This window comes from Trachypithecus francoisi, unplaced genomic scaffold (assembly GCF_009764315.1).
Source record: "Trachypithecus francoisi isolate TF-2019V2 unplaced genomic scaffold, Tfra_2.0 Lachesis_group5, whole genome shotgun sequence".
Lineage (NCBI taxonomy): Eukaryota > Metazoa > Chordata > Mammalia > Primates > Cercopithecidae > Trachypithecus > Trachypithecus francoisi.
Window position 1 is genome coordinate 64,065,198 of NW_022681470.1, and position 25,256 is coordinate 64,090,453.

Here is a 25,256-nt window from a genome sequence, read left to right on the forward strand (position 1 = left end):
CAACACTTTGGGAGGCTGAGGTGGGAAGATTACCTGAGCCCAGGAGTTCAAGACCAGCCTGAGCAACATAACAAGACCCATCTCTAAAGAATGAAAAAATTATAAAAAAAAATAAAAGAAATAAAAAGACTTCTAGATTAACCAAGAATGTTACTTATTTTTATGTTTTAAAATTTACAGAAGTTTTAGGGCACATCATAATATACAATCAATTTTCATTAATATTTCAACAGGCACTTGAAATGAAGTTTTTTTTTATTATTAGTACATAGAGTTTGCTATATACACATCAGATTTACTTTCTTTTTTTGAGACAAGTTCTCCCTCTATCACACAGGCTGGAGTGCAGTGGTGTGGTCTTGGCTTACTGTAGCCTGGACTGCCCTGGCTCAAGCAATCCTTTTGCCTCAGCCTTCTGAGTAGCTGGGCCTACAGGCATGTGCCATGATGCCTGGCTAAAGTTCTAACTTTTGTAGAGATGAGGTCTTGTTATGTTGCTCAGGCTGGTCTAGAGCACCTGGGCTCAATAGATTCTCTTGCCCCGTCCTTCCAAACTGCTGGGATTACAGGCATGAGCCACTGTGCCCAGTCAGATCTACTTTCTTAATAAGTTGTTTTGAATATTTTATTATGCTTATCTTTATATACCTTAAACATGAAGATAGGAGTTAAAGTAAATTAATAATTTTATAATTATTTTAACTATCATAAAATAATTTAATGATAATAGCATATTTTGATCATTTTTCTTATGTCTCATGTACTTCTGTTTTATTAAAATTGCTGCTACATACATATTTTGCTACATAAAGATTCATAACTCTTCACTGAAAATCATAATCTTTAACATATAAAGTACCCATTTTTGTGTAATTTAATAATCTTGGTTCTGATGTCCAACTTATGGGATATTAAAATTATTATCTTTGCTTTTCTTGCGATTTGAATTTGCTTGGTATAATTTTATCCTGCCTTTTATTTTTAATCTGTCTGAAACACTTTTAGGTTTGTCTCCTGTATATAAGATAGCTGAATTTTGCTCCAGCTAAAAGCTGTTTTTCTTTCATTAGGAGTTTTAAGCGTAATTACATTTATTGCTGTGAGTGATACTTATAGACTTGGTTTTGTCATATTATTTCATATTTTATAATATATATGTGTATATCTGTTTTCTATTAAAATATATAGTGGTGTTTAGGAAGGTTCAAAATTTGGTTCTAGTGGTGACCTATATACATTTAAATTTATATAATACTGTTATTCCTCTTTACCTTTAGACAGTTTAAATTGGTTCCTTCTTATAAACAACAATAAACTTTTCTTGTATTCTTCCCCCCTTTCACCTCTTCTATCTTCCCTACCAGTAAATTTGTATCATTTGTATTATCTTAGTGTTTATTTTGCACTTAATATTAATGTGAAATACTCACATGTGTCTATGGTTGCTTTCACTCCCAGTTTTGCAAATGATCAGGCAATAAGGGAGTTTATTTTACCTTCTCTTCCATTTCTCTATTTTTTGTTAGTTATACTATTTCAGTGCTGTCTGAGCATATAACATTTATATTTCCTTCAGTCACACTTAAAATCACATTTGTTTTGGTCTCAGATCTGCATGTACAATATTTGCTACCATTTTTGTTTGTTTTGGCTAAAGTTGCCATTGTCATCTCTTGGTTGGTTATAGTTTGTCCTACAGTGGTTTCCAAAAAAAGGTCCCAAGTGAAAATTATTCTTTGAGTTCTTGCAAGTTCAGATAATATATCTGAGGCATTGATATCTAGAAGATAATGGGGCTTGATATAGTCCTTGGCTCATCACTTCTTTTCTTGGATGTCTTATAGGTACTGCTGCACTATCTTTTGCTAGTGAATACTACTGATCTGAAATTTCTTCTCATGCGGCTTGATCTTTCTTTGACTATCTAAAGATATCATTATCTTTGAAACCTATACTTTTACTCTTTGTTGTTTTGAGAGAAATCACTTGGTTTAATTTTTTGCTGCTGTGTGATGTGCAATTTTAATATGTAGATTGAAGTATTATTTTATTTTAGTAACATTTACTTGAAATATATATATTTTTTGAGTCAAGGCCTCACTCCCATTGCCCAGGTAGTTACTATGTAATTACCATGATCATGGCTCACTGCAGCCTCAACTTCCTGGGCTCAAGCAATCCTCTCACCTCAGCCTCTCAAGTAGCTGGGACTACAGGTGTGCACCACCATGCCTGGCTAATTTTTGTATTTTTAATAGACATGGGGTTTTGTCATATTGGCCAGGCTGGTCTTGAACTCCTGGTCTCAAGGGATCCACCTGCCTCAGCCTCCCAAAGTACTAGTATTACAGGTGTAAGCCGCCACACCTGGCCTGAAATAAATTTTTAAAAAGCTATTTTGTTCTGTTTGGATTCCTTCTTTAGGTTATCCAATTAAGCATATGTTGATTCTCTTTTGCTTGATACTTATGTCTATTAGATTTTTCTTATCTTTTCTGTTTGTTTCATTTTTGTTGATTTTCTCATTTTTACCCTCTGTTTTCCATATTGTGTATGGCTTCATAAGCGAAAGTGAGAAGAATCAGAACTAAGATGCTGTTGGAACACTAAGGTGTTCCCATTGAAACAACCAGAAACAATATTTTGCACTTAGTCTCTGAGCTAGGTTGGAAAACTACATTTTAAAGAAATTTTAAAGTAAAGAAATACTTAATTGTAGTTGTAGTTAAGATATATTTTCTTGAAGTTGTTATTCAGTAAATTCCACAGACTCTTAGATTGCTGAAGGTGACATTTACTTTAGTGTTCTATCACATTGTAGGTTTATTCCTTGATGATGCTACAATTTGATATCATTGATGATTATCAATATCCTTGATGATGCTACAATTTGTAATCATTCTAGTAATATCTTTTGTTTTTTTATTTTCTGTTAGCACAAGATAGAGGGCAGGAAGACAAACTGAGGAAAGAGTAGACATATCAAAAGCCATAAAAATGGGAGCAGTGAACTGAAAACTAATGATCTATGGGAATAAAACACCAACCTGGAAGTCAGAGGAAGCTTTGCGCCAAAGATGGAGAGAGTGTGGAGTCAGTAATCTAGCTGGTACTCTCAACCAAAGACAACCACAGAACACACTGAAGCAAGCCTTTTATTGTTGTGCTTGATTGAGCTCTGGATGAACTGCATTCCTAATCCCTAGTAGATGCTTATAGTAACAGATTAAGGAATGAGGGTCCAAAGGAACAAACACACACATCTCATTGTAGTAATGAAATTTTACTGAATGGAGTGCTCAGTGGGAAATGATATCCAGGAAAATATGATTTCCTTATTTTAATATGGAGTAACAATTCTATTTACTCAGACCTCTTTAATTTAATTTAGGGTAGGAGGAATTCCATTAAAATCTTTGATTTATCTTATTTAGATTTGTCTTAATTGGCTCAACCACTAGTCATTGTGAAATACAAGATAGAGGAGTTGGCTGGAGTCATCCTCTCCCACAATGTGAAAGTAAGTAAAGATCTTCTGACTTGACTATCAATTTAAACTCTGTGAGGTAATAAAGTCCCTGTGCATCTTTACAAGTATGTGTACCTTCCCTTAGAATTTGCATGAATTTTAGATTTATCACGATACCTTCCCTGAGTATTTCTTTCCCTTCACTCACTTACCTCAGTTGTCAAGTGTGAACCCCCTCCAGACATCAGGAATGGAAGGCACAGCGGTGAAGAAGATTTCTACACATATGGCTTTTCTGTCACCTACAGCTGTGACTCCCGCTTCTCACTCTTGGGTCATGCCTCCATTTCCTGCACTGTGGAGAATAAAACAACAGGTGTTTGGAGACCAAGTCCTCCTACCTGTGAAAGTAAGTCAGAATGATGAATTCTGCATCAAAATGTTTGCTCTCTTTTGTTTAAAAGAGAAAGAAAGGTGAATTTATTGGGGGGAAAATGGAAAATTCAAAGATGAACTAATTATTGCTCGGATGCAATCATTTATTTGGCCACCTGATACTTATTGCATGTTGTTTTAGAATATAAATCCATAAAAATGGGAGTAGTGAACTGGGAGCTAACAGTATATGGGAACAAACAGCAACAACATCTCACTAGTTTGGTGAAGTAAAAGTTTATTCTCATTCATACTAAGTTTGTTTCATGTCCAGGAGACTCTCCAGGGCAGCTGTAGTCTGTGCTAGCTTAGCAACCAGCTCAGCAAGCCAGGTTGCTTTGATCTTATGGCACCTCCATTTCAAAATGTGCTTTCACAGTCTCTTCAGTAGAAGAAGAGAGAAAGGCCAATTGTGTCCTGACTAAGAGCTTTGGCCTGGAAGCAACCACATATCACTTTCCATTCCAGCCTTTTGTCTAGAACTAGAGAGTAGCCTCAGAGGACTGGGGAATGTAGTCTCAGTCTGTTCAAGAAGTGGAACTGAAAATATAATTTGCACCTATAAGATAAAACACATATGCCTGTAGGGCAAGCAAAACCTACTAAGTGCCAGAAGGGCAACAGGACAAAGCAAGTGATAATTGAGTCAAAACATGTATTAGTTAGCTAGTCTAAGGAATCTGAGTTTACTGACTTTACTACTAAGTTTACACAATATTGCTTACTAACCCACGACAGGACACAATCAGATGAGGGGCACAAAAGAGCAGGATACTGCCAACAGTGCAAAATGCCTGGAGTTAGAGCTGCAACAAGCAGAAGTGGCAATAGCTGAGGGCGGAAAAGTGGGCAGGAGCCAGGTTATGAAGGATCTTGTGTTTCAGTCTCAGGATTTCAGAACAATCATGAAGGGGAGACTTTGAAAGGCTTTAACGAGGGGAATAAATGTGCTGCATTTTAGAAAGATAACTCTGGCTGTGGGACAACAACCTGAAGTAGGACAAAACTTAACTGACAGTCACCTGTTATGGCTTGAATATGTCCCTCCAAACTCATGATAAAACCTAAGACCCAATGTGATCGTTTTAACAGGTGGAACTTTTGGGTAAGTGATTAAGTCATGAAGGATCCACCCTCAGGAATGGGATTAGTGCCCTTATAAAAGAGGTTGAAGTGAGAGCCCTAGTCTCTTTTGCCCTTCTGTCTTGTGAGGACAGAGCATTCATCCCTTCCCCGATGTGAGGACGCAGCAAGAAGGCACCATCTTGAAAGGAGAGAGCAAGCAGACATTGAATCTGATGGTGGCTAGATCTTGAACTTCCCAGCCTCCAGAACTGTGAGAAATAAATTTTGATCATTTATAAACTAGCAAAAGTATTTTCTTATAGCAGCAGGAACAGACTAAGACAGCAACTGTGCAACCCTCCAGCCAAAAACTGAAGGTGGCTTCAGCTGTAGTGTGGCAGTGGGGCTGGAGAGAAGTTAAGGGATTGTAGAGGAATTAAAGTGGCAGAATTGACAGGATTGGATGGCTGCCAGGATGTGGGTGAGGGGTGTGGGATAGAGGGCAGCTTGTTCTCTGCTTGTCGGGGAATGGGTCTCTGATCCCCTGGGCTGCCTCTGCACTATGTAATTACTATGGGTCACTGACCCATAACCAAAATCATCTAGGAAATTAGGCCATTATATTGAAAGTTTTGGGGGCCTTAGAAATATGTTTCTGCTGTGTTATGTATGACTGATTTTTATTGGTAGGGAATTTGAAGGAGCTATCCACAATCATCTCGAAGAAGGACCAATGTAATGAAAACTCATTTTAAAAGCTGAAATTACATATTTTATATATAAACACACACACATACTTATATGTATATATAAATATATATTATATCAAATATAATAAAATATATAATGTATATATATTAGTATAATGTTATATATTCTATAATACTATATTATAGAATATATAAATATATAGTATTATATATATTATTAACATAATATAAATAATTTCAGCTTTTAAAAGCCTCAGTAAAATGAGTTTTCATCACATTGGTCTTTCTATGAGGTAATTGTGGATAACTTCTTCAACTTCTCCACCAATAAAAACTAGTACTAAAAGGAGTACATATATATATATAAATATATACGGCCATATTATGTATGTATGTGTTTGTGTATGTGTATTCACTTTAAAATGTTTCCCTTGTATCTACTTGACATGCACATTCATCAGGCATTTGTGTTGCACTTGTAACTGGATTAGCAGTAGCAATAATATCATTATTACCATTTATCTTTTAAAATCCACTTGTCTTTTCTCATGATTCTTTAGAAATCACCTGTCACAAGCCAGATGTTTCACATGGGGAAATTGTCTCTGGATTTGGACCCATCTATAATTACAAAGATGCTATTGTGTTTAACTGCCAAAGAGGTTTTGTTCTCAGAGGCAGCAGTGTAATTCGTTGTGGTGCTGATAGCAAATGGGATCCTTCTCCTCCTGCTTGTGAGCCCAGTAAGTATGGACTATGAAGGAATTTCAATGTTTGACATCTAAAGGTAAACAGTACTGTTAATATGGGTATACTTGCATGCATAGGCCCATTATGAATTACAGTAAAAATTTACATCTATATCAATAATTTCCTTTATTTTTTTCTTGTTGGAAAGAAAAATGACTTTAATACACTCTGCGAGGTCATATATCATCACACAAGACTGCCACATACCACAAGACTGTGCACATTCCAACCTTAAAGGGAGGTGTTAACATTGTAGATATTGTGGATTTGTATATTTATTTCAACAGTTTTCTGGAATATGATAGAAAGTTGTCTTATTCTGACAAAATCATTATATTATTATAATTACTTTGAAAGACAAATAATAAAGTGTCCTGAGGAAAAATGCCTTTTATAACTTGTACAAAAGTATTGTGTGAACTGGTTGTGATTCCAACACTCTGAAGTTATAAACTCATGTGGATTATTAAAAATAATGACAATGGTAATAATGATAACTTGGCGCTAGACTAGGTGCATAACAAGGATTAACTCAATGAATCCTCCCAACAATTGTGGGCACTATGATTATCCTGTGTTACAGATGAGAAACTGTTCACAGAGGTTAAAAGACTTGCCCAAGGTTATACAACTGGTAAGGGAAGGAAGCCACTGATGCCTTGTGCTCTAAGTTTTGCCCTCACAAAATACCAAGAACTTCTGGGGATTTCTGGAACAGAGGTGGAAGAGTTTGGGGAAACCTCTCTCCTGAAAAGGTATCCACCAAGCTGGTCAAAATTAGCAAAGAAAACCGCTCAAGGTATCTGGAGATTGATCAAAGGGATTACAACAAATTGAGGGGCATTTATTCAGCAAAAATATGGAAACTTGATAGGAACAGTGAGAGGACATTGCATTAGAACTAGTGGCTGCAACAGCTCTACCTTGTGGGAGGATGGTTACTGTGGGCTCATGAGTGGCAATTCCCATCTTCCCCAGCTCCCTGGGGTAAAAAATTTATTTGGGGTGGATGTGGCAGCCCGTGAAAATTACATGATAGCATTTTTCAAAGATCCATGCTGTGGAAGTCGTATATTGAATAGGTGCCAGCAAACAGGCATCAGTGTCTGTTCCTTCACCCCCAACTCCCATTATATGGTGAGGATCTAAGTGGGGCAGCTGGTAAAGAATTCAGTCTCCCCTTTTTGCATAGCTCTATGTTGCAGGAGAACTATTCCAGTTGGCACAGCAGCCAAGTGGCATCTCCCATCTTCCCCAGCTCCCTGGGGTAAAAAATTTATTTGGGGTGGATGTGGCAGCCCGTGAAACTTACATGATAGCATTTTTCAAAGATCCATGCTGTGGAAGTCGTATATTGAATAGGTGCCAGCAAACAGGCATCAGTGTCTGTTCCTTCACCCCCAACTCCCATTATATGGTGAGGATCTAAGTGGGGCAGCTGGTAAAGAATTCAGTCTCCCCTTTTTGCATAGCTCTATGTTGCAGGAGAACTATTCCAGTTGGCACAGCAGCCAAGTGGCATCTCCCATCTTCCCCAGCTTTCTAGAATGGAAGAACTATTATGGGTAGGTTGACAACTATGCATATTGGCAGTTAGTATTCTCCCTGGCTCTGAGTTGTGGAATATGTGTACTTGGTGGTGGGCACAGCTGGGTGGCAGTGCCTGTTCCTACTGCCCACTTTTCTCTCCTCACAGCTCCTACACCGTAGGAAGAACTCTAGTGCAGTACCTGGAGAAGAATGAGTTTTCTAATTTCCCCCAGCTCCTGATCTATAGGACAGACATTCTTCCAGGGCAGATTTGGAGCAAGCTTCAAAGACTGTAAACACTCTGCCCCTTTCAAGGAACTTTAATTGGATTAGACTGTGATGCATATTATGCCCCAGGGAGTTGTTGAAAAAAATAGAACAATCAGATAAAAATTGTTGGAGGCCAATAGTTATATGTAATACCAACAGAGGTAGATCACCCAAAGTCTCAATGAGAAAGAGACAGTCAAAGAGAAAACCACAGTTATCCCTAGCAGTTAAAAAGACTGTGTACACGCCCAAGTCTGTGCTCTCTGAGGCATGCTGTTAGATGTTGCACACTTTGAAGGAAATAGACTTAACTGAACTAGTCCAATTATGTCACTAAAGAAACAAACAAGACAACAGATCCTAAAGGTGGTAAGGGAGAACCAATATCCAAAGTTGCTGCAATGTATTATCTAACATGTCCCGTTTTCAAAAAAAAAAAAATTGTCAGACATGCAAAGAAATGGGAAAGAGTGACCCATGTAAAGGGAAAAAGCCAACAATAGAAACTGTTTTTGAGGGAGCCCAGAGATTGGACTTAGCAGAAAAGTTCAAAGAATTACAAAGCAGCTATTATAAATATGTCCCAAGAACTAAAGGAAACAATATTTAAAGAATTAAAGCAAAGTATTATGACAGTGTTTTATCAAATAGAAAATATTGATAAAGATAGAAATTATTTTAAAAAGATAATGGAAATTGTAGAGTTGAAAAATGCAGTAAGTAAAATGAAAAATTCAAAAGAGGAACTCAACAGTAAGATTTGAGTTGGAAAAAGAATTCGAAGATAAATTGAGATTATGCAATCTGCAGCACAGAGATAAAAAGAATGAGGAAAAATAAACAGCATCAGAGAAATGTGGGACACCATAAAGTGTACCAACATATGTGTAATGAGAATCCCAGAAAGATGAGAGAAAGAAAAAGGAGCTAAAAAACTATACAAAGGAAAAATGGCTGAAAATATCACAAATTTGACCAAAAAAAAAAAAAAAGCCCAAACAGAAAACAAAACAACACATTAATCTACATATCCAAGAAGCTTGTTGAACTTAAGTAGGACAAATGCAAAAATATCTAGACCTGGAGACATTATAATCAAAATGTTGAAAACCAAGAATGAAGAGAAAATCTTGAAAGCAGCAAGAGAAGAGCAATACATCATGTACAATGTAACCCTAGTAAGATTAACATCTGATTCCTCATCAGAAGGAATGGAGGCTAGAAAGCAGCTAGATGACACATTCAAAGTGCAGAAAGATAAAAACCTCAACCAAGAATCCAACGACATATTTTGCACTTACATATATTACAAACTGCACAATATATTTTTATAATTATTGTTTTACATAATTTCATGTTTCATGTCTTTTATAGTAGCTGAGAGAAGAAAGGAGGGCAAGTATATATTTATAGAGTTTATTATGTTAATCTGCTTATTCATCATTTCTAGCTCTCTTTATTTCTTCCTGTAGATTTACCATCTGGTGTCACTTCTGTACTACAATACAGCTTTGTTCCCTCCTACCTTTCTTGTGATGTTATTGTCAAATATTGCATTTCTGTATGTTATAGGCTTAATAATGCAATTATATACATATTGTTTTATGCAATTGCTGTTTAAATCAGCTAAGAGAAGGAAGGAGTAGTAATATATATCATATTGGGTTTCAAATTACTGACATAATGACCTCTGCTGATGCTCATTGTTTTTCTGTGTGGATTCAAATTACTGTCTGGTGTCAATTGCTTTCAGTTTGAACAATTTCCTTTAGTATTTCTTGTAAGGATAGCCTTCTAGTAACAATCAGATACCACTTTACATCCAGCAGAATGGCTATAATAGGAAAGATAGACAATAACAAATGTTGGTGAGGATGTGGAAAAATTAGAACTCTCATACACTGCTAATAGGAATGTAAATTGGTGAGACCATTTTGGAAAAGAGTTTTTGCAGTCCCTCTGAAGTTTAAGCATGGAGTTACCATATGACTCAGTAATTATCCTCCTGGGTATCTACCCAAGAGAAATGAAAACATATATCCACCCAAAAAATTTTACATGAAGATTCATAGCAGCATTATTCATAATAGCCAAAGAACCCAAATACTCATCAACTGAATAATGAATAAACAAAAAGTGATTTATCCATAAAATGGATTATATCATTTGGCAATAAAAATGAAAAATAAAAAGTACTAATGTATGCTACAATATGGATGAACCTTGAAAATATTATGCTAACTGAAATAAGCCAGCAACAAAAAGTACATATATTGTGTGATTCCATTTATTTAAAATGCTCAGATTAGTCAAATCCATAAAGAAAAAAAAAAAGATTAGTGGTTGTCAGGACCTAGGGGGAGGTGGAAATAGAGAGTGACTGATAATGAATATGAGGTTTCTTCTTGGGTTGATAAAAATATTCTGAAATTTGTTAATGGTGATGGTTACACAACTCTGTATATACTGAAAACCATCGAATTACACATTCAAAATGGGTGAATTTATTTGTTGTGACTTGAATCTCAATAATGCTGTTAAAAAGGAACTTTTATATTCCATTTCAATTGTCTGAAGATAAAAGGTGATAAACATCCAATGTGGTAGATGTTTGCATTATATTTCCATATCATATGAATCAGTAGCATTGGGAAAGAGAGAAGAGGACAAGACCCAAGGCCCAGGCTCAGAAAATGCTTGGAGTTTGTTTTTTTTCTTGCCAAGCCATTCCTGGTATCATCTGGATGAGGGGAATGGCTCTTGTTTATTTTCCCCAATCAATCAGGAAACATAGTTAGATTTGTTTGTGATAGTTTTCCTGCCATGCTTCAGTTCAGAAACTAAAATCTCTGAAGTGTAAAGAAGAGGAAGGAGAATTAATATTATTATACTTGGCACAGCACATGGAAACCTCTTGGGAGTGCCCTTAGTAAAGAGCCTCTCTGGAGGTGTGCACATTTGAGCAAATGTCCATGCGTCTTTTCTGGTGTGGTTGATACATCAGGCCTTGCAGGTTGGTTCCAGGCTGAATGAACACATGACCCCCTTTGATAGGACAGGCTTATTGATTGCTGTGGCAGCCCTAGTAATAGTGTCCTTTTGTTCTTCTTCTTTCATGAGTAGATAGTTGTACTAACTTACCAGACATTCCACATGCTTCCTGGGAAACATATCCTAGGCCAAAAAAAGAGGATGTGTATGTTGTTGGGACTATATTAAGGTACCGCTGTCATCCTGGCTACAAACCCACTACAGATGCACCTACGACTTTGATTTGTCAGAAAAATTTGAGATGGACCCCATACCAAGGATGTGAGGGTGAGTTTTTGTTTTTAAATATTTTTGTATATTAAACGTCCAGTACATGCTAGGATTCTCTACCTTAAATGGATATAATTTTATCCCTCACAACAAGTTTAGAATTAAGTTAACTGAACAGATTAGTGAACCGTTAGTTACAGAAGGGGACCATAAACATGTTACAGTTTGAGGCACTGAGAAATTGGAACCTTTCCTTATCCCAGTTCAGAATCAAATGAGAAGTAGACACAGAGGTCAAACAGTATGCAGATTAGGTATTAGTCTTCTTACTGGTAAAACTAGAATGGAGAATACAGTTCAACTATTGTCAGAGTCAGGTTTCCTTCATAGCCCTTACCTCCCCCTAGTATGGGCTTTAGGGTGTTTGGCAGTAGACAAGTTTGTGAAACAGTCATGAACGTAACCAGCTGCAAGGTGACTTGCGTCTCATTCCTCTTGAGTCATGAGATGGCAGGACTTCCTGATCTGCCTCTAGAAGACAAGTCCTGACTCGTGACTCAGTATTCTCACTTCAGAAGGATATAAAGGAGACTTTCTCCAGTTTCTCTGGTAGGAGATGCACCTCTTTTATTTGTGGGAATGAGTGAGGGACTGAAGGACAAGTGGATACTATTTTATGAGCCTCGCTGAAACAGACAACAGAGGAAGAAAATGCTTTCCTCTACCCATCTATCAGAACCTTGCCACTTTAGAGGTGAAGTAACTGAGGCCAAGAATACAGGGAATTTTATGCTACATGTCAGAATTTGAACAATGTGTGAAATGCATAAATAACGAAAAGTGGTAGCTTAGATCAACCTGTCAGAAGATTATTTATTTCGTATTAAGGCTTAACAAAGTTTAATTGCAGTTATTCAGACTCATTTTGGGGAAATAGAATAAAATATTTTAATGAAAGGACTGGATTAAAAATATACTTAATAATTAACTTATTGCCATTACTTAAATAACAAAAAATACTGCTTATAGATGTTTAAAAACCTCCTTTATAGTTGTGTTTAGGCCAGGTGTGGTGGCTCATACCTATAATCCCAGTACTTTGGGAGGCTGAAGCGGGAGGATTGCTTGAGCTCACGAGTTTGAGACCAGCCTGGGCAATATAGTGAGACCCTTGTCTCTACAAATAATTGTAAAAATTAGCTGAATGTGGTGGCACGTGTCTGTAATCCCAGCTCCTCAGGACACTGAGGTAGGAGGATAACTTGAGGCTAAGAGGCCAAGGCTGCAGTGAGCCGAGGTCACGCCACTGCATTCCAGCCTGGATGACAGAGCAGGACCCAGTTGGTTACATTTATTTGACCCACTATGGTCTTATTGATTTAATTATTTAATAAAGAATATTTTTAACAATTTTAAAAGCAGAAGTGAAGTAGTATTTATCCAAGTTATGAAACCTGATCAAATGTGAATTTAGACTCATGACTTACATATTTAAAAGTATGTTCTATACTGTAAAGCATTTCATAAATATTATTGTTGCTATAACATCCAAACCATATGATTGCTGAGTATTTTTATTATAATTCCTAAACAAATCAGCACTGGAAGTGTTTGAGTATGTCCAAAAGACCCCATTTTAATACTGGTTGAGTTACTGACATGGAGAATATAATGTTTTATTCTGTTTTGATGTTTTCTCTTACATCAGACAATAGCAAGATTTTTCTTGAAGTATTGCGACTAATGAATAAAAAAATTATGTCCCTATAGCAGCTCTTACTATATTAAAAAATTAAAGAATTTGGCCAGACATCATGGCTCACATCTGTGATCCCAGAACTTTGGGAAGCTGAGGTGAGGGGAGCACTTGAGGCCAGGAGTTTGAGACCAGCCTGGGTAACATAGTGAGACCCCTTGTCTACCAAAAAATAAAAAACTTAGTGGGTGTGGTGGCACACACCTGTAGTCCCAGCTACTCAGGAGGGTGAGTGGGAGAATTGCTTGAGCCCAGGAGTTTGAGACTGTAGTGAGCCATAATTGTGCCACTGTACTCCAGCCTGAGTGATAAAGCAAGATCTTGCCATTTAAATAGCTAGTTCTCTTAAATTTTGCATCAAAAAAGAAAAATCCTTGAAATAAGCAGTAATTTAAATTTATTCGTATGCTTTAGCTGTTAGGTGGATGTAAACTTTTGAAAACTTTCTTCTTCTTTGTGACTTGAGAAGTGTAAGTTAATAGAGAGTTTAATAATGAAGCCATAAGTAAATGGATGTTGTTTGTCATTGTTCTTGAATAATTTTGAAAATTTACATTTTCCTATTGGTTAAATTTTTTTTTTAATTTTTTAAAATTTTTTAGAGACAGGGTCTCACTCTGTTGCCCAGGCTGGTCTCAAACTCCTGGGCTCAAGCAATTCTCCCATCTTGAACTCCCAAAGCACTGTGATTACAGGCATGAGCTACCACACCTGGCTCTTCATATAGGTTTAATCCAACTTTTCATTTTGGAGACTCCTAATGAAATGCTTAGTTGGATTAGAGGACTTTAGCAAATAAGGGGGAAAAGAGCAGACTTGGAGTGTCCTGAGTCTCCTTTTCTGTTTCCCCAATCTCTCTTCAGTAGTGAGATCTTCCAAAGATGGAAATGGGGTTGTTAGCCATGGAAGCTTCCTCATGGTGATTTTACTAACCATGCACCTCACGTTTTATTTTTCAGCATTATGTTGCCCTGAACCAAAGCTAGATAGTGCTCAAATCACTCAACACAGGAAAAATCGTCCTGCCAATCACTGTGTTTATTTCTACGGAGATGAGATTTTATTTTCGTGTCATGGGGTCAGAAGACTTTCAGCTATATGCCAACCAGATGGCACATGGAGTCCCCGAACACCATCATGTGGAGACAGTAAGAGTTCGTAGAATTATCTTATTCTGGGAGTTTCTTCATATGAGTGTGATGGAGATTATTAAGAGAAGGTTTAAAATTAGGTAAAAAAATTCATATACCTTGCACGATTCTTGGAATGGGTCCAACTTTCTCCTTCCTCCTCATTGTGTGTTCCCTTTCTTTTGGCCTCCTCAGTTTCCTCTTTTCTGAATCAGTGAAATAGATAGCATGTAATAGGTAAGCTGGACTTTTCAAGTACTGCGTTTTGTTTCTTTGTATTATTCTCTTTCTCCCTTTATTTCTGGTCCATATGTCTCAATCTGCAGAAGAACAACTGTCAAAATCTATTTGAACCTGCCTTTCTGAGCTCGCTTCCTTCTTCTTCCTCAAGCAGCAGCCTTCTGTTGCCTCTGAGCCCTCCAGTCAGACCATCACCCAGTGTGGAATGCCTCCTTCTGCTTCTCCAAAAGGCTCAAGTGGGCCAGGCATGCTGGCTCACACCTGTAATCCCAGCACTTTGGGAGGCTGAAGTGGGCAGATCACCTGAGGTCAGGAGTTCGAGACTAGCTTGGCCAATATGGCGAAACCTGGTCTCTATTAAAAATACAAAAAATTAGCCAGGCATGGTGGTGTGGGCCTGTCATCCCAGTTACTCAAGAGGCTGAGGCAGGAGAATCGCTTGAACTCAGGAGGTAGAAGTTGCAGTAAGCCAAGATCACGCCACTGCATTCCAGCCTGGGCAACAGAGCAAGACTTTGTCCCACAAAAAAATGGCTCAAGTGTTAACACATTCCACCCTTCTCCCTTTGTGTTTGATATCTCTATCTAGCGATGGTGAGGGCTCATTACCCCTATTAGGAGCCCAAAGTGACCAAGCATTAGTTGCAGCTTATTAATCAACAGGGAAACTCCTATCTCCCACTTGTAGAAATGTCCCCACTTTGCCAACCAGGCCTTTTAAACCTGCAGGTCCCAGAGCTTCAGAGATGTGAAGCACAAATTTCCCAAGTAGGTCACTTAGAGTGGTGGCCAGTGGGGCCACTCACGCTTCCATCCCCTAGTTCCTGGACCCATGCATTTATTTTACTGGGGACCCAGAGCCGTATAAAAGTCAATATGATTTAAAATAAATACAGCATTTTGGAAGACAGTGTCCCATCACTGTCAAGCATTGCCTCCCAGCTGGCACTTCAACTGTGCCCTTAATAGGCCATTCAGTGTTTTCACAGGTCGGCAGGTTCTGAGTAATGCAGTATGTGATTTGAGTAGTGGATTCTGTGAGTATGGTCCCAACAACACATCGTCTTTGCTGTAAGTGGGTTTTCTAGTTGGATGTAGTGGATCCTATGTCAATGCCAATTGTTCAGACACTCTATAACCCTTAAGATGACCATGCTGACTGAGGTTCTGCAAGGAAGAAAGGCAAACCCATGCCTGCAATATTTGTCTAGTTCTATGAGAATACACTTCTCTTCCTTTCATGGTGGAAGAGGTCCAATGTAGTCAACTTGCTAGGAAGTGGCTTTTTGGTTGCCTCAAGTAATGGTATCATACTATGGACTTAGCATTGTTGTTGGCAGGTTGAAGATTCAGTGACAACAATGAGCCTTGGTGAGTGGGACCCCATGCTGTTGGGTCCATGCTTGTCTTCCATGCATGCCACGACAACCACTCTGCTCCTCTTCCTCTTGTGCCAGCACCCATGAGGCCAATAACAGAGAATGGCTTACCTCAACTGGCTGAGACTTTTTTTTTACTTGGTTGTTTAATACCTTTTCTACTGGGGATGCTCTGGTGTTAACACACAAAACAAAGATCTTCACACTTCCCGCCCACTCTCAAATGTCCACTTACTTGCTCCTACCCCAGATCTCTTTGTGCCCAATCTTCCAATCTTTCTCCTTACAGGACTAGGACTTTGACCAGACAAGCCATTCATTCCATGCCCTGAATCCTAATTTAGCCTATCCTTAGGCCACTTTCTTTAGGTGTACCCTCTATAGCACTTCCTTTCAGGAAGATTACCCCTTACAAGTTGTCTTTCAAGACTGTCCTTGATTGGGCTGTAATGCAGCTTCCATTTTAGGAGTGGAGTGAAGGACCAAAGGAGTGAAGGACATGCCATCTCAAAATATGCTGAATTGGTATGTCGAATATTTCAAGTTGAAAACATTAGAGAAATTGAAATTTCAGAAAGGGCTAGCTGTCCTGTCTCTTTTTGCATGCACAAGCCATAAAGATTCCTCTGGGAGCAGTACTCTACCCCTTCTAGAGCAAGAAACTATATAGCCCTTATCACCAGAGACTGGGATTTAGGGGCTGCAGTGGACCTGAATACTAAAATTCCCAAAGTAGCTTTTATTTTCCACTAGTTTTACAGCCCCTCCCTATACATCTCCTAGTGACTCTCCTAGAAATTTACTGCTCCTAGCCAAATCCCCTTTGTCCTGACATTTCTTCTCAAATTTATTGTTCTTTGTTTACAAAGTATGCAATATCTTGCTTTGGCCACTTCTTCAGACTTTACCCTCTTGGGAAGATCTCCATGTATGTATAAAATTTGTGTGCTTTTCCCTTGTTAATCTACCTAGTGCCAATTTGATTTCTAGATCCAGCCGAAGAGCCCACATGAGAGCTAAGGGGATTAGAGGTGGAGGCGATCTCTCTCTTCTCTACAACACAAACTGTGAACCCAAAATATCTGAGACAGGTCTCAATCAATTTAGAAAATTTATGTGCTGAGGTTGAGGACGCACCTGTGACACAGCCTCAGGAGGTCCTGACGACTGTGGCCAAGGTGGTCGGGGTACAGCTTGCTTTTATACATTTTAGGGAGACATAATACATGTAAGATTTACACTGGTTTGATCTGGAAGGGTGGGAGAACTCAAAGTGGTGTCAGGGAAGGGGGAGTGGGGCTGGGCTTCTGGATCATAGGTAGATTTTCTGATTGGCAATTGGTTGAATTATTACCAGAAGAAAGGAATATTTGGTTTATGATAAGAGGTTGTGGAGATATGTTTTGTTTTGTTTTGTTTTGAGACAGAGTTTCACCCTGTTGCCTAGGCTGGAGTGCAGTGATACGATCTCAGCTCATGGCAACCTCTACCTCCTGGGTTCAAGAGATTCTCCTGCCTCAGCCTCCCGAGTAGCTGGGATTATAGGCACATGCCACTGCGCCCGGCTAATTTTTGTATTTTTAGTAGAGACAGAGTTTCACCATGTTGGCCAGGCTGTTCTTGAACTCCTGACCTGAAGTGATCCACTCACCTCGGCCTCCCGAAGTGCTGGGGTTACAGGCATGAACCACTGTGCTGAGCCATAAATGTTTCTTATTAGATTTAAGATCTGTGTTGATGTTAATGTTGGATGGGTATAATGGGGAATGTCCAACCCTCTCTTCCATCATAGCCTGAACAAGATATTCAGGTTAACTCTGGAATGCCCTTGGCCGAGAGGAGGGGTCCATTCAGATGGTTGGGGGACCTTAGAATTTTATTTTTGGCTTACAGTACCAAAAATATTTGTGAACCACGCTCAGAGTTTTCCCCATCCTGACAGTTGGTTTTATTGGATAACTGCTACAGTCACAACTGTGAGCTAAAGAAGAGGCACTCCTGCCACAGTGGCTGGGTACAGGTAGGAACTGGGCTTTCTGTTTGTGCAGCTTGCCTGTGCCATCTTGTCCTGCCCATGCTCAATTGCAGATGCTCTACTTCTATCTTATAATGAATGGTTGCCTGCTTAACCTTATAACCTGATGGGTCTGACAGACTTGGCTCATGATGGGTGATTCTGGCTGCATGATCACTTAATGACCCACTGTCAGGAGCTTTCTCTATCAGGACCTGGTAACATGCCAAGAGTTATATTTCAGAAAGCATACAGTCCTCTACTGCAGTGCATGGCCTTGCTTCATGATCTCAGTGGTCTATGGTGTAAATGTCCTGTTGATGTTTGCATCTTTTCCTACTACAACCACCTTCAATACACTAGGCTCTGCTGGGTCCTAAGGCTCAAGCAACAGGGTAATTTCACTGCAGACTAGACTTGTTGTTGAGCACTTTCCTACCATGGGCCCCACTCAAACCTGGCAATCAGTTGTCCCCCTTAGCCTATGCGTTGGAGCACCATCCCCAAGTATGAATTATGCCACCTCTAGAATTTGAAAAGTCCTATTTAGGTGCTGTACTGCATTCTTCAGAGTGGGATGTGCAATTTGCAATAATTTGACTTCAGTTTGGATGGGATATCTTAGTGTTCCCTGAACCTTGGACCTCTGAAAATTTTATTGATGTGGCAAACACCTGACTCTATTTTTTGTTTTATTTTTTACTTTCGAGCATCATCATGCTAATATCTCTTGCTTATCTGGGGAAATTAACATGATGCCATTGATATATTGGATCAATGTCATGTTCTGTAGATATCCAGATGGTCAAGATATATTCAGACTCTATTATGACATGGGCAGGAGGGTTATCATAGACCAAAAACAAACCTGCAAATGTACACTCCTGACACCTTCCATGTATATGCAAACTGTTTCTGCTAGGAAAGGAAAGAAGGGCCTTTGCTGAATCAGTGACCTCATTTACTTGAAGTCACATTAATCTGCCCTAGCAAAGATACCACATCTGGTACAATGGCTGCAATAGGAACTAAGATGTGTGGTTTTTTTTCAGTGGTATACTGTAGTTCTTCAGAATTATTCTAATTTTTATAGTAGACAGATAAGAATTTAATGGAAATATAATAGGGATGACCACTCCAATGTATTTAGCTGTTTGAGCGGCACTAATTTTCATGTTCCTCTCTCACCCCAGGAGACATTGTGGTAGTGTTTTTTTCTTTAAATTTACTTTATTTGCCTTGGGGAGAGGGTGAGATGGGTGGGCAGTATCAATTGCTTTCACTTGGTCTTCCTGCATAAGATGGCTCTTACCCCACAGGTCAAGAACCCAATATAGGGGCTGGGCCAACTACCAATTTTGTCTATTCTGACTATACTTTCAAGGATAATGTAAATGACCACAAACTGGACTAATAGGAGAGCTATGATGGTTCTAGGTATCAATGTCAACTCAAGCCCTGTGTGCAATAATTTTTGAATTATTGTACCTCTTTTATCAGTGCACAGTTACCTACATAAATAAACATAGGTCCTCTTGGAGGACTGGCAGATTCATTACTGTGCAAACCTTCCAAGATTTTATAGCATCTTCACTCCTGGCAACTGGCCTCATCTTCAATTAATGATTACCAGGCTGGAAAACTGTCCTAGGTTCATATATTGGGCAAAGGATTGTGACTTTTTATTGGGCCAAATGCCATTGGTCCCTTGATCATCCATCCTTAATTTCTCTTGATGGTACAAATATTGTTGTTGGCTGCTCATCTGTTTTCACCCCTAAGGATGCTATGGTTTAATATTCATAACTCTCAGGCACCCCTGGTTGCCTCTCTGACCTTGCAATTCATTATAATGGTTGCATTTATTTAGCTTCTGAGGCATATGAGCAGCTCTCTGACTGCTATGGCTATCAGTGAACCTTTTTCATTTATGACCTTTTTTGTCATCAGTTCCAGCATTTGATGTTGGTTCTCCTCTTTTCAGGGAGTTCCTTATAGCTTTGGTAAATATTGTTCCCTCTAGGACTTCCCATGTGGCATAACTACCTGGTGCATTTTTCAGTGTACACAAATGTCCACTCCAGCATGTGCACTTCCCTGAGTCATTTAATCCCTTCTTATACCATCTGCCATGGCAATCCCAGCATTTCAGCCTGATTTATTGTGGGCCATCACCTTTTCCATGCTTCTAGGAGCATCTTATTATAGTACTTACAACTGCCATAGTCCACTGGTATAGTACTTTGTCCGACATTCCTGCTGCTCTTTTTTTTTTTTTTTTTAAATTTTCTCATGCAGTGTTTGTGGACCTGATAGTATTCCCTTTCAGAGAGGTGCTCTGCACCCGCTATGTCCTCTTGACTATTTCAATGTTCAAGTCACCATTTTCATTTATCCTATGAGCTCTTTTCTATAACGTTTTAAAACATAGGATTTTCTTCCTGGGCATGGATAGACAGTATCGACTGGGAAGCAATGACTCAGAGATTGTGGATGATAAAACATCCTTACAGTTTCTCACGGATGCACATCTCTGCATTTAGCCTGAAAGTGACTAAGTGTACTATGAGTGTGATATGACCTAAGGCTGCATGCCAAAATGGTTCCTAAACAATGGAAAGCTGAGTGAACTTGTCAATAAGATGAAGGAAAACCTAAGAGCTATAACTCAAGCCTTTCTATGGTTGCTCAGTCTGAGGCGTACAGGAGGGCAGCACAAATGTCTGGATTTGGCTACATGCTCTTATGGGCGGCGAAGATGGAAGGACAGAATGAAGCCTCCTACAAACTACACATATTCTGCAATGTGCTACTTGATACACTTTACAAGCTAACGCTCTCTTACTTTTCTGTGTCTCCCTCAAGATTGCAATATTCCTCCTAAAATTGCCCATGGGCATTATAAACAAGCTAGTATATACAGTCTTTTCAAAGAAGAGATTACATATGAATGTGATAAAGGCTACATTCTTGTCGGACAGGCGACACTCTCCTGCAGTAATTCACGCTGGTCAGCTCCAGCCCCTCGATGTAAAGGTAACTCCATCTTCCTTTTCAGCTCAAGACTAAGTGGGTGGATCTGTCCTGAGAGCACTGAGAGCTAAATTTCTTCCCTGTCAGAGGCAGCATGAAAACATTTGGTTTGATTTATATTAAATAACCAATTGATGCAAATGGTACCCAATGCAAAAAGTACATAGGGCATACACAAGCATTAATCTCCTCCATTTCTTTCTCCCAATCACAAAATTCAGCCTTCTTGAGGCAGCCCATACCTGGTTTCTTGTATATTTCCAGAAATATTCTAAAAGCATCACATTTTATCTTAGTGTACCTATGGCCTGTGGCAAAGTTTCCATGGAAACTTGCTCTAGTATGAATATAGGCTCCCCGAGTGAATTATAAACATCATGAGTGACAGTTATTTCCATCAGAGTCTCGTGCAGGGCAGTCACCACCTGCTATGATATAGATGGTGTGTGTTGGTGGGAGGGGCCAGGGAGGGTGAAGGGGGACTCATAGTTTGCAGCAGTTGTGGGGACAGGAGGAGTTGAGATCAGGTCTGATCTTTACATGCATAGAAGTTTGCTGTCAACATGCATGACTTTGCTGTCAAAAACTTCAGTATTTATTTGCCACCATTTTCTCTTTTGTACACAGGAGAATAATAGGCAAGAAGGAAATTTTTTTTATTGTACTTTAAGTTCTGGATTACATGTACAGAACATGCAGTTTTGTTACATAGGTATACATATACCCTGGTGGTTTGCTGCACCCATCAACCCGTCACCTACATTAGGTATTTCTCCTAATGTTATCTCTCCCCTAGCCCCCCGGCTCAACAGGCCCCAGCGTGTGATGTTCCCCTCCTTGTGTCCACATGTTCTCATTGTTCAACTCCCACTTATGAATGAGAACTTGCAATGTTTGGTTTTCTGATCTTGTGATATCTTGCTAAGAATGATGGTTTCCAGCTCCATCTATGTCCCTGCAAAGGACATGAACTCATCCTTTTTTATGGCTGCATAGTATTCCATGGTGTATATGTGCCACAGTTTCTTAATCCCGTCTACCATTGATGGACATTTGGGTTGGTTCCAAGTCTTTGCTATTGTGAATAGTGCTGCAGTAAACATATGTGTGCATGTTTCTTTATCATAGAATGATTTATAATCCTTTGGGTGTATGCCCAGTAGTGGGATTGCTGGGTCAAATGGTATTTCTTGTTCTAGATCCTTGAGGAATTGCCAGACTGTCTTCCATCATTGTTGAACTAATTTACACTCCACCAACAGTGTAAAAGCATTCCTATTTTTCCACAACCTCTGTAGCATCTGTTGTTTCCTGACTTTTTAATGATCACCGTTCTAACTGGCGTGAGATGGCATCTCATTGTGGTTTTGGTTTGTATTTCTCTAATGACCAGTGATGATGAGTATTTTTTCATATGTCTGTTGGCTGCATAAATGTCTGCAAGAAGGAAATTTTTATACATAGAATCTTGCAGCAATCAAGACTGTGAGTGAGAGTTACCTTGTTAGTCGGGATTCTGGGGTCACATATCTTCTTTTGGAAATACCCTGTCGTGGAAACAACAGATGCTGGAGAGGATATGGAGAAATAGGAACACTTTACACCATTGGTGGGAGTGTAAATTAGTTCAACCATTGTGGAAGACAGTGTGGCGATTCCTCAAGGATCTAGAACTAAAATACCATTTGACCCAGCAATCCCATTACTGGGTATATACTCAAAGGATTATTAATCATTCTACTATAATGACACATGCACATGTATGTTTACTGCAGCACTATTCACAATAACAAAGACTTGGGACCAACCCAAATGCGCATCAATGATAGACTGAATAAAGAAAATATGGCACATATACACCGTGGAATACTATGCAGCCATAAAAAAGAATGAGTTTATGTCCTTTGCAGGGACATGGATGAAGCTGGAAACCATTATTCTCAGCAAACTAACACAGGAACAGAAACCAACCACCATATGTTCTCACTCATAAATGGGAGCTGAACAGTGAGAACACACGGACACAGGGAGGGAAACATCACACACTGGGGCCTGTCAGGGGGTGGGGCGCAAGGGGAGGGATAGCATTAGGAGAAACACCTAATGTAGATGACGGGTTGATGGATGCAGTAAACCACCATGGCACATGTGTACCTATGTAACAAACCTGCAGATTCTACACATGTATCCCAGAACTTAAAGTATAATAAAAAAAGAAATATGCTGTCATATTATATGAAAATGTTACCATCTTGAGAAAGTGTCTTAACATATCTCAACTGTCTCTTAGATAAAATAGGAATAATAACAGTGCTCATTTCATAGGGCTGCCAGGAGACTTAAATGATAGCAACATAAAGGGCTTAGCAGAAGTCTGATAGGTAGTCATACTCAATAAAATGTTAATATGATTGTTTTCAAATGAAGAGAAAGATAGAGCAATTAGTAGAACTAGATACAGTTCATTCTTATTATCCGAGACTGTTGTCATGTCCTTCTTCATAGATTTACAGATTTCTTAAAAATATGTTTCCATTACAGCTCTGTGTCTGAAACCAGAATTAGTGAACGGAAGGTTGTCTGTAGATAAGAATCAGTATGTTGAGCCTGAAAATGTCACCATCCAGTGTGATTCTGGCTATGGTATGGTTGGTCCCCAAAGCATCACTTGCTCTGAGAACAGAACCTGGTACCCAGAGGTGCCCAGGTGTGAGTGGGTAAGTGGCACAATTCAAGGAAGGTCTGCGCTGTCAACCCCTAAAAATGGTGGCATCCCCTAGAGCTCTGTATCACTCAACAGTGGTGAAATCTGACTTGTCGGGATTCATTTCTGAGTCACTCCCACTCAAAGAAACTCTTTTTGACTTGAAGCATTCTGGTAAGTTAGGGGTGGCAAGTTGTCCTGTTCTCACTTGAGAACAGCAAAAACTGAGCCCTTACAGAGCAGGGTTTCATAGACCCGGTAGTACCGATTCCTAACTTAACTTTTGCTAAGCTATATAATATATTGTTGTTCCATTTCTGGATGGTCAGCAAAAACAGCTTCTGTTACCATGGGAGCCTTCTGGACAGCTGTCTCAGAACAGATCCATGTTCCCTTGGGGAAGACTGTGGTGGGACTCAAGTGATTTCTTGTTTTCCCAGCCTCAACCACCAGTCTGAGGTTGGTCTTGGTTCAATCCTGTAGTCCTTCCACTGTCAGGATCCACTCTTCTTCATGATTAGGAGAGAAGCTTCTCAATCTCACCCACCACTTATATCTCTTTTAGGAGACCCCTGAAGGCTGTGAACAAGTGCTCGCAGGCAAAAGACTCATGCAGTGTTTTCCAAACCCAGAGGATGTGAAAATGGCCCTGGAGGTGTATAAGCTGTCTCTGGAAATTGAACAACTGGAACTACAGAGAGACAGGGCAAGACAATCCACTTTGGATAAAGAACTATAATTTTTCTCAAAAGAAGGAGGAAAAGGTGCCTTGCTGGCTTGCCTCTTGCAATTCAATACAGATCAGTTTAGCAAATCTACTGTCAATTTGGCAGTGATATTCATCATAATAAATATCTAGAAATGATAATTTGCTAAAGTTTAGTGCTTTGAGATTGTGAAATTATTAATCATCCTGTGTGTGGCTTATATTTTTGCTTTTCAAGACACAAAGCACATTTTTTTCGATTAAAAATGTACATTATAGAAAACTGTTTTGTCTTTGTGGTCATTTAGGTCTCTGTGAAATAAGCATCCTTAAAAAATCATAATATAAAGTTAATACATTTGTTTTACTGTTTGGGCCACAAAAAATAGGTACTTGGATTTTCTTTTTTTGTTTTGAGATGGAGTCTCACTCTGTTGCTCAGGCTGGAGTGCAGTGATCTTGGCTCACTGCAACCTCCACCTCCCAGGTTCACGTGATTCTCCTGCCTCAGCCTCCTGAGTAGCTGGGATTACAGGTGTGTACTACCATGCCTGGCTAATTTTTGTATTTTTAGTGGAGATGGGGTTTCACCACTTTGGCCAGGCTGGTCTTGAACTCCTGACCTCAAGTGATCTGCCCACCTCGGCCTCCCAAAGTGCTGGGATTACAGGTGTGAGCCACCATGCCTGGCCATACTTGGGTTCTCATCCTGGACAGACTGCCTTTACTCCACAGTTTCATGTGTGCACAGTACTCACGTCCTCCCTGGTGAGGTTAAATGTCAATACACCCCTAAAGCCTCAT

The 25,256-nt window shown here is 39.2% G+C and overlaps 1 protein-coding gene across 3 annotated transcripts in view; it reads left to right on the forward strand.

The window, feature by feature from the left end:
- Nucleotides 1-24,735, forward strand: part of C4BPA (complement component 4 binding protein alpha) — a 40,609-nt gene extending 15,874 nt beyond the window's left edge. For 2 of the 3 annotated variants that reach the window (XM_033197993.1, XM_033197992.1), the window contains exons 5-12: nucleotides 3,435-3,520; nucleotides 3,687-3,878; nucleotides 6,240-6,422; nucleotides 11,353-11,547; nucleotides 14,206-14,394; nucleotides 20,875-21,045; nucleotides 23,584-23,759; nucleotides 24,312-24,735. In XM_033197993.1, the coding sequence (XP_033053884.1) occupies nucleotides 3,435-3,520; nucleotides 3,687-3,878; nucleotides 6,240-6,422; nucleotides 11,353-11,547; nucleotides 14,206-14,394; nucleotides 20,875-21,045; nucleotides 23,584-23,759; nucleotides 24,312-24,485 (1,366 nt within the window). In that variant the 3' untranslated portion in view covers nucleotides 24,486-24,735. Of the gene's footprint in view, nucleotides 1-3,434; nucleotides 3,521-3,686; nucleotides 3,879-6,239; nucleotides 6,423-11,349; nucleotides 11,548-14,205; nucleotides 14,395-20,874; nucleotides 21,046-23,583; nucleotides 23,760-24,311 lie in introns of all 3 variants that reach the window. The other variant, XM_033197991.1, reaches the window with a different exon arrangement.
- Nucleotides 24,736-25,256: the final 521 nt, after the last annotated feature.